Here is a 10,001-nt window from a genome sequence, read left to right on the forward strand (position 1 = left end):
CTTTTATTATTGTCGTGTGAAATATTCCTTTATTTTAACTGATTATTCTATGGATGACATCATCGCTGCTCTTCTCCAGCCTGAGCAAACGTCTTTGAACAGACTCCAAAGAAGCGACGCATGCTGCCATATGACAGGACACTCAGGAGAGTTCAGACTCGGTCTAGTTTCTCCATTTCTGTCTCTTTAATCGCTGCAATAAATTATGACTGCAGTAGGTGGCGCTCTGAGCTCACCCCCGGCACCTCCAGCAGAGAGAGAGAGAAAGGGAGAGAGAGGGAGGGTGAGAGAGAGAGAGCTCCCCCCGCCCTCCCCGCCATCATTAGAAACCTCAGAGCATGAATTACCTCTCCAAAGTCATCGGCGAGAATTTACGACTGGTCAACAAAAGCACGTGACCGCACCTCCTCCTTCTCTCTCCTCCCTCACCTCACCCCTCACCTCCCCCATCACACACACACACACACCCCTCCATCGAACTCACACACACACACACCACCCCACCCCCATATTTGGACGGCGCATACAAAGCTAAAAACGAAGTACAGTGCAACGCCATAATTCACTAATACATCATAAATCGTTGAAAGTACCCGCGTTATAACGACCAAGAGAAATCTAACAAATCAAGCGCCCCGTGGTACTTAACAGTAAGACTGCAACTCTCTAAAACAACCTAAATGAGCTCTTACTTTGTAAACTCGTTCTCGGGGCGCTACCCAAATGGCCCCGACTATCAACTGCTAAATTATGGAGCCAGCAGCGGCGCAATGAACGGCGGGACGTACAGGGACTCTTCCTCCGCCACCATGCACCATGCGACGGGCTCGTATGGCTACAGCTACAATGGCATGGACCTGACCGTCACCAGCCGGGGAGGGGGGAGCAGCAACGCCGCCGCCAACGGAGGACACTTCGGGGGAGGCTCTGTCGTCGGGGACTCCCGGGGCTATGGCTCCCCGACCCCGGAGAGGAGTTTCCAACAGCCCTCCAGCTGCTCCCTTGCCTCCGTGGCAGACTCGCTTCTGTCACCCGCCGGTGGAGACACCAAGCTGTGCGCCCAGAGCTCGTCTCCGCGCTCGGAGCAACCAGGAAGCGGTAATCTCAGCTCCCCAAACCTGCCCTCCAACTCCTCCGGTGGCGGCGGCGGCGGCGGCGGCGGCGGCGGCACGGCGCAGCGCTTCACGGAGCTGGACGACGCGTCGCCAGAGATCGACGAATTGCACCACAGCCGGGACACTGGCCACGGCCGGAACCCGTCCTCCCGGACCGGACACCCGCACCCCGTGCAGAAGCAGGAGGGCGGCGCGGCGGGACCAGCCTGCGGCAGCACGACGGGGAGCGAGGCTCAGACGCCACAGATATTCCCCTGGATGAGAAAGCTGCACGTAAACCATGGTACATGTTGCTCTCGTGTTTACAGCTCCGTGTCATAGACTGTTCCAGGGCGATGATATTAACAAAGCTGGGTTAATAGATGGTAGTGTAGCCTGAATGTTTGGACACATGGGGTTGGTGACAGCTGAGTTCTCGAGGAAGCTACACGGGGAGTCATGGAGCTCTTTGTAACAGCTTCCCTCTAAAGATCCAGTAGAGCTATTGCTGCTTTGATATGATTTGAGTAAAGAATGGCTGAAAGTCACGCAATTAGCCACGGTGCTTGGTTTTTGTGTGCACCCCGCCAAGCCTTTTTTCACTGCGTCAATTTAATATTTTCACATGACTGTTAAAAATTAGTCAGCAAGGTGTTTGGAAAGGCCCAAAAAATATCAGACACGGTTATTACACCTATGCAGATAAATAATCGATCGTGTTTTATTTGAAAATACGTGGAATCCTGAAAGTATGCAAAGAAAAGCAGTGTCTGGTTCACCATCTGAATTTAGGTCGATTATAAGCATGTTTTCCTCAGTGCATCCGTGTGTAATTCGCTCTATTCGCTGCTGTAGAAGCAACAGACGCTGCATGGCTGCCCCCCCTCTCTGCCTCAGCTCCCTCTTTTTTTTATTTTAGAAAATTCCACAAAAGCGTCATAAATCTGTCAGGGGAGAGGCGAGCCGGGCAGCAGAGCCCAACAGGCTGAGCAGCGCAGACAGAGCCGGGCGGTGGAGGTGGTGGTGAGGGGGGGAGAAAAGAAGAAAGAGAGGCCAGGAAGGCTTTGGAAGCTGTTGCTCCTTTGACAAGTGAAGCGTTTTTACGTGTGGGAACTTTATTAGGGAGGTGAGGCAGAGGACGGGGCCATAAAACCCTGAAGGGAAGCTAGACAGGGTGAAAAGTGAGGGTATAGAGAGGCTAGTGTTGGTGAGGGCCGGTTAAAAAAGAAAACAAGAATGTGACCAATAAAAGCATTTTTAAGACACGGGCTGTGGAGTGAGAATGGGAGGAATAAAATGTGAAGAAAGGCTGCTGTTGATTCCGATCAAACTGGACGGAATCTGTCGCCTGTGTCGTGAGGTGTGAAGCGGCTTTTGTGCAGTATAATGCTCCGCCAGAGATGAGTTGTTGCAGTCGTGTTTAGGAGGGTAATTTGTGGTCGTGTTGGTGCATTTCAGTGCGCTGTGGCACATCCATTGTCTTGTGTGCGTCCACTCTCTGTGTGCATTTTCCTTATAAAATATAACCCCGTTCATGTTACGTTTGCCCCATTTTCTCGTCCGCTTGAAACCCTCAGATATGACGGGCCCCGACGGGAAACGGGCGCGGACGGCGTACACCCGCTACCAGACCCTGGAGCTGGAGAAGGAGTTCCACTTCAACCGGTACCTGACGCGGCGGCGGCGCATCGAGATCGCGCACACGCTCTGCCTCACGGAGCGGCAGATCAAGATCTGGTTCCAGAACCGGAGGATGAAGTGGAAGAAGGACAACAAACTGAAAAGCATGAACCTCGCCACCGCCGGCAGCGCCTTCCAACCATAAAGAAAAAAATTAACCCATTAAAAAAAAAAAAATCCGTCCGTCCATCTCTTTGGAAAGGTTACAGCCATGACGCACAGGCTTCCCAACAAACTGTAGCAAGGCAATGGAGAAAAGAAGAGACGCCAGTGGAGAGTGGAGCTGGAGGAGAAGACGTGATGAAGAAATGTGTCACAAACAGATTCCACATCGAGATTTCAAAAACACTTCCTACTATCAACTGAGTACTGTACAACACAGCGCAGCACTTTTTATTTGTTCGGCATGTTGGTCTTTGGTGTTTTAGGGCAACGTTAAAAAAAAAAAACTGTGGTACTTGCTCTTGTAAAAAAAAAGAAGAAGAAGAAGAAGAAACAAAAAGAAACGTAGTGTTCCTGTATGTCTTTGTCGTTTTTAAATTAGTTGTCCAGTGGAGAGGAGTCGAGGATGAATATGCTACCTAACATACGTCCTACCTTACAACCTTACTACCTACCTGTTGTTTAAGGTCTAAATGTCGTTGTGTGTGTCGAGTGCGGTGTTTTGTAATTGACAAAGTGCTTTCTAGAAAAGTCAGCATGTGAGCTCTTATTCGTAAGTTATTCACTGCCCAGCAACAGTAAATGTATCGGCCGCTCCCTTCCTCGGCGACTTTTCATCCAGATCTGATCCAGTTTTCGCTGAGCAGGGGACAGGGAAGGTGTGAGGGTCAGCTCGGTCTACATCTCCGTCTCCACACATAATGTTGTGTATTACTCAAAAAAAATATGTAACTGTATATTATTACTATTGTAATTATTGGATTCATGTTCCAGAAAGGATGTATATAGATATTGACATTTTTAAATGTACCCATGCAGTTCACTATTTGTACTCGCTGTGTGTGTGTGTGTGTGTGTGTGTGTGAGAGAGAGAGAGTGTGTGAGTGTGTGTGCGCATGTAAGGGAAATGGCTACCGTCCTGTAAGGCCTGTAAGCTTTCTGCCAATAAGCTTTTTGTATTTGTTTGTAACTTGGAGTAAAACAGACAATAACTAAGAGAAAAAGAAAGAAAGATAAAAAAAATAAAGTTCCTCATTCTCGTCATGAAAAGTAGACAGTCGCGTATGTGTCTAACTGCCTCACAAAGGACTGGGGGTGGAAAGCATGACAGCTCAAAGTGTCAGGAACCTTCAGGTTGTGCTGGAGCTGCGTCTTGGTTCGAGACCCGGGTGAAACAAGTGTCCTCCGCCAGTAACAGTTATGAATTAACTGTGAATCATATTTCTGTGTGTGAGGGTGTCAGGTAATAGCAGCGGCTATGAACTGACACACTCTGAACTCAGCGTCTCCCTAAGTGTATCCGTCTGAAAATAGGTGCAAGTGCAATAGTGGGTCTGCGCCATATGTGGGCCTGAGTCTAATTCCTGCAGAATATCCACTCTACTCCACCGCCTCACGCACGTTTGATCTGTGCGCAATATTCACTAAAATCTAATGCAAAAGTAATTTTATTTACCAATTTTCATTTCCCAGTTCTACAAAAGTAATTCATGCGGGGGAAAATCACATAAACACACTGGAGGCCTGTCCTCAAAACCGTCCAGCCCTCACTTGAACCCTGAACGCAACGCTTCCAAGGACAGCAGCATCACAGCGCAGAGCTCACTAATTACGAAATATGCTCACACCAACACACACACATGGCGTGGAGAGCAGACGCGCACACACATGCCAATTTTTTATCTCTGCTGACCAAGCCTGACAAGACAACAAACTGCCCGCCGTGGACAGATTGGTCACTTTCCTCTAAACGGCCTTTCCTTTCCGCCCGAACCAGCGGCGACACTGGGTCTAATCCGGTTACCGTCTCCCGGTTTCCAACTGTAAACAACCAACTGAACTTTTAAACTCACCGACTGACGCTGCTGCGGGGTCCCTGATCACACGGCTCTGTTTCTGAGCTGATAGTCTGCTGGGGGTGAGGGGGCCAAGGTCCTGCTCCGAGCCTCATCTGGACGCAGCCTCTGTCTCCTGCCTCCTCTGTGTGTGTATGTGTGCCCGGGTATATTTTTAAAGCTATCCCTTCTGCTTTGGGCCAAACTATAAAAAAGAAGGCAGCTTTGACATTTACATGTCAAACGGATGAGGCTTTTTATCTCCAAGTTGGACCGTAAAGATCGGGCCTGGCCTCAGACTGATACCTCTCACTGGCTCTCCCCTGGTCACGTGGGGTCCATAAAGTTAGTTTTATGGTTTTGGGGAGTTGACAATGTACTATATATTTCACATTCTAGAAAGCAAGTGACGGTTTAACGGCTTCGCGGGGATCCTAAAGGGGTCAGTAAAGTAGAGACAGAGCGGGAGAGGGAGGGAGCGTGTGTGTGTGTGTGTGTGAGAGTGAACAGGCCACTACCACCGGCCGCTGGTCCTGCTCCGGTTCACACGCGGAGCCCGGCGAGCTCCGGTCTGTGCCGCTCTGGACGCTGAGCAAGCCGGTACATGGAAAGGGCCAGGACGCACAGTAAGTACTGTTTGAAGGCTGCCTGTAAGTGGGGGATAAGTAGAGAATGAAAGGGGGAGGGGGTGAGAGAGAGCTGTGCAATTACCATGTCACTCACTCACTGTGTAGTGCTGCTGTATTAACCCGCTGGCGGAATGCCGCAAAGCTCCGGTGTGTTTATGATATTTGAGAGTCGCTGTTGTGACCGGTCCGGGCCGCGCGAGACGGTGTTGGCGACTGAGATGGAGGAAGATGTTTTACATCTGTGCAGCCCCCCCCCCCCTCCTACACACTCACACGTTTGTGTGCGTTTTACTGTGTGCGTAATGATGGCTGTGCGTAATGGCGCGCAGGCACATAGGGGCCTGCTGTAGGTGGTTTTCTTCGTGAAGAGCTGGCTCGCAGTAAACACAGGGAGCTTAACATTCGTACAGCGATTGTGTACCAATGTATCGCTGGGCGCGAGCTCGTGCGTTTGTGCGTGTGGCGTAAGAAAACGGTAGAAGGAAAAGGTCAAACAAAGATTGGCGATTAATACATGGCTCTACCATGATGTTTTTGTAAACTTTTGATGTGGGTGTTTTGGATTGTTAGGATATTACATCCACTGAACGGCTGATGAATTGATTGGTTGTTCTTCCAGTGATTTTATGAAGGCTTGAAACCGATCCAACTATTATGTGCGCTCCCCTTCTGGATCAGAGGGAAAACACATAGTAATCTAGTTGTGAAGTGAAAGCATGTTCCTCCCTAATGGCTTTTTTTTACATCTGTATTTTTTGGAAAGGAAACGTTTCATATCCTATAGTTTTTTGTTTTTTTTCATTTTTACGCACGAGACAGCTGTGCGTAAAAATGGCGTCAGTGAACAATGATAACATTAACCAACAAGAAAATGGACAAGGACACACACATACGGGGAGAGAGAGAGAGAGGGCCTGATGTTCGTCCTTGGGTACAAGAAAATCTTTGTCCGTCCCTCGCCCTTGTATTTTCCAGGCAGGATGGGTGTGAGTGAAAAAGCGTCGCGCACGCAAACATTCCCAAGGCCCAGCATCAGAGTCCTTGCGATTTTTTTAATGTCAGAGCTTTGACCTGTTCAACACACACGCGCGCGCACTGTATATCTGCTCAGCTCAAGCGCCTCTGAACTACCAGTGTCAACCAACATTTACACAATAAGTGTTCCGAAATTACTCACTATACGTTACATCCACCGATGGCACACAAATGCAATATTGTAACGAACACCAGTCACACGTTATATGAATCAGGAATGAAATCACGAGGCACGGAAACATCCGGTGTGACATCCTCTGTGTAGCAGAAGACACTGGAGACTCCCTCACTGCGCAGTGCTGCGGTCCCTCGGTCTAACAGCCGGAGGCTCACACTCAACACACAAATACACATTAAAAAAAATAATAATAAGAGAAACCAGTTCCAGCACACCGGGCTGAACAGTATCAAATATTAACGGGATTTTCTAAAGTAATAGCACTAATAATGAGGCCAGATGACAACAAAAATCTCCCTCAAACAACCCGAGGCCACATTTAAACCAGTTACTCCAAAAACAGCAGTGAAACATATAGCACTAATAAAACGCTGCCACACATTACACATGATAACATCCCTAATAAAACACGTATCCGTTTGGGATCCCAGTCTGAACGCACATTCCAGACTGAGCCACTGAGGAGCATCCAAGAAACAAGTCTGGGATCAATACTCCGCGTTAGAAAGCAGCAGTGAGTTGTTGTATTTCTTTAAAAAATATATATAAAGCTACTGATGAAGAAATATGATATCTTCTTCTCGTATACAGCCTACGCTATATTGTTCATCTTATTGGTATTTACTAAATCCGTGCCTGTCCTACTTTTCTTTCTTTTTTACATTTCTTTTTATGAACTTTCTCTAGTCGTTTTTTTTGTGTTTTTTTCAGTATTCGTCACAGTATGAGCCCTAAACTAAACTCTCCGTGTAGTAGCACATGTGTGTACACAGCATATATGTAAGTATGGTGAGTGACGAGCGCACAGTTAATCCTCTGTACTCCGCTAATAAGAGAGGATCTTGCTTTCGGAAGTTCCCTCTCTGCTCTCAAACTCTCATTTGTTATGTTCACGTTACATGTGAGACCGCGCCGCCCGCTCCGATGCGTTTTCAGTCTGGGGATTCCAGGCGCTGCCCTCCGCCATCGCAATGATTTTTCACAAAGTTCACAAGAATGTGAACTCGGAGCCATGTTCGGGATACCATAAATTATTCAGACACCGGAGGAGGAGGAAAAACACGAGGGAAACCCCTCTTCTTTTTCTGTAAAGTTTGTTCTGGGTAATCATGGGAAACTGGTTCACTCCAACATATGCGTTCAACTCTTTCCAATTAAAATATAAAATGTATAATGACGATTAAAACCTGTTTTTATACATTAAAGAGCAATAACATATTATTATAATGTATCATAATTCAATAAGTTGTCCGTGATATCAGTCAGACGTTATTTAAAACAAAAATAAAAAATAAAAAAACAAATCAATTAAAATGATTAATATTACATTATTTACTTTAGCTTACAACAATGGCTAAATATTAATTAATGAATTAATAATTGTGATAATTATACAGTGTCATGGTTGCCGTAATTGTCGATCTAAATGGAACTAGTACGACTACTGCTGCTACTACGACGACGACGACGACGACTACCACTACCACTACTACCACTACCACTACCACCACTACCACTACCACTACTACCACTACTACTACTACTACTACTACTATTACTACTACTACTATTAATAATAATAATAATAGTAATAATATTTCGTCTTTTATTTTGGATGCAGCATCAGATACATGTTGTTTTGTGTATGCATACGGGTTAATATCTTTTCCAGCGTGACAAAAATGTGTATTTGCGTTTCATATCCAACCATATAGACAAGTGTGTGTGTGTGTGTGTGTGTGTGTGTGTGTGTGTGTGTGTGTGTGTGTGTGTGTGTGTGTGTGTGTGTGTGTGTGTGTGTGTCTGTGAGAGTGTGTGTATGTGTGTGTATGTCTGTGTATGTGTGTATGTCTGTGTGTGTGTGTGTGTGTGTGTGTGTGGGGTGTATGTGTGTGTTGTGTATGTCTGTGTGTGTGTGTGTGTGTGTGTGTGTGTGTGTTGTGTTGTGTGTGTATGTCTGTGTATGTTGTGTGTCTGTGTGTGTGTGTGTGTGTGTGTGTGTGTGTGTGTGTGTGTGTGTGTGTGTGTGTGTATGTGTGTGTGTGTGTGTGAGAGAGAGTGTGTGTATGTGTGTGTGTGTGTGTGTGTGTGTGTGTGTGTGTGTGTGTGTGTCGGGGTCCTTGAGGAAGTTTCAGTTCAGTAAACAGGAAGGCGAGAAAACTCCCCATTTCATTTTTCATCTACTTCCTCCTTTTAATGATGACACCCCCTCCCTTCTCTCTTCACACACACACACACCCACACACACACACACACACACACACACACACACACACACACAGTGTTCCTCTCCTTGTGAGGATACAGTAAAGTGAGAGGCTGTGACATGGGAAGGCGCTGCAGCTGAGCTCTGTATGGCTTCTTTTGTGTTTTCTGTGTGTGTGTGTGTGTGTGTGTGTGTGTGTGTGTGTGTGTGTGTGTGTGTGTGTGTGTGTGTGTGTGTGTGTGTGTGTGTGTGTGTGTGTGTGTGTGTGTGTCATTGTCATCTGTTTCCCGTTTATGTACACAGGGCAGAGCCGCCTCTCCTCGGCATTATGTGTATAATGTGTATTATGTGTGGTGGCTTGCTGCTGCTTTGAACCTGCCCGGGCTGTCAGGAGGCGCTGAGTTTGGCTTCACAGTCTCTGTGCTGGTGATGATGAGTGGGGTGAGTAACTAACGCGACGGGCCCTGTTCTTTCCATTGCAAAGGTGTGCGCTTGTGCGAGTGTGTGAGGGACACGCTGGCTTTGTGTGGGAGTGAGTGGGGTGTGTTCTGGTGTGTTTAGTGGGTTTGTTGGCAGGGCACGAGACAGCTGACACCGAAAGACACAGAAAGAGAGAGGGAGCAACAGTTTGATCAGGTGGTTTCTGTGAGTTTGGCTCAATGACTGCGTAAAGTCAGAGGAGTGGACCTGTACACAGGGACACTGTGAAGCAATCACACAGAAAACCTGTACCCGATCCCTGCAACCACACACACACACACAGACGCTCTACCCCTCCCTCCCTCTCTGTGTCATGGCTGCGGACTCTCTCCTCTCCGCAGCATCTCTCTGCGCTAAAGTCGGCATTTGCGGAGGGACAGCGTCTCGTGCATACTGATAGGGGTGAACCGCGCGGCCACGCTTCATGAATAATGCACGAGGAGAAGTCACCGCGAGGTCAGCAGACGGGCTCGAGCCACGCAGGCGCAGGAGAGGGGAGAGAGCGCACGCACGCACGCAGCGCGCCACCGTTCCATTGTGTGCGTGTGTTTACTCCACCAACAACATGGGGGAAAGGAAAGGAAGACCGTCTGCTTTATTTATTTATTTGTTTACATGTCGATGCGTCACGTTTCCGGCTCAGAGAGGAGGCACGTTTCACCCAGACAAACACAAACCGCCATTATTTAAATCAGGTTGGCT

General features: G+C 47.7%; 1 protein-coding gene across 1 annotated transcript; it reads left to right on the top strand.

The window, feature by feature from the left end:
* Positions 1-458: 458 nt before the first annotated feature.
* hoxb5a (homeobox B5a) lies at positions 459-3,989 on the top strand. The gene is made up of 2 exons (XM_035180010.2): positions 459-1,398; positions 2,672-3,989. The coding sequence occupies exons 1-2, from the start codon at positions 681-683 to the stop codon at positions 2,917-2,919; spliced, it is 966 nt and encodes a 321-aa protein (XP_035035901.1). The 5' UTR covers positions 459-680; the 3' UTR covers positions 2,920-3,989.
* The last annotated feature ends 6,012 nt before the right edge of the window (positions 3,990-10,001 follow it).

The sequence above is a fragment of the Hippoglossus stenolepis genome, chromosome 16 (genome assembly GCF_022539355.2).
Source record: "Hippoglossus stenolepis isolate QCI-W04-F060 chromosome 16, HSTE1.2, whole genome shotgun sequence".
NCBI classification, from domain to species: Eukaryota; Metazoa; Chordata; class Actinopteri; order Pleuronectiformes; family Pleuronectidae; genus Hippoglossus; species Hippoglossus stenolepis.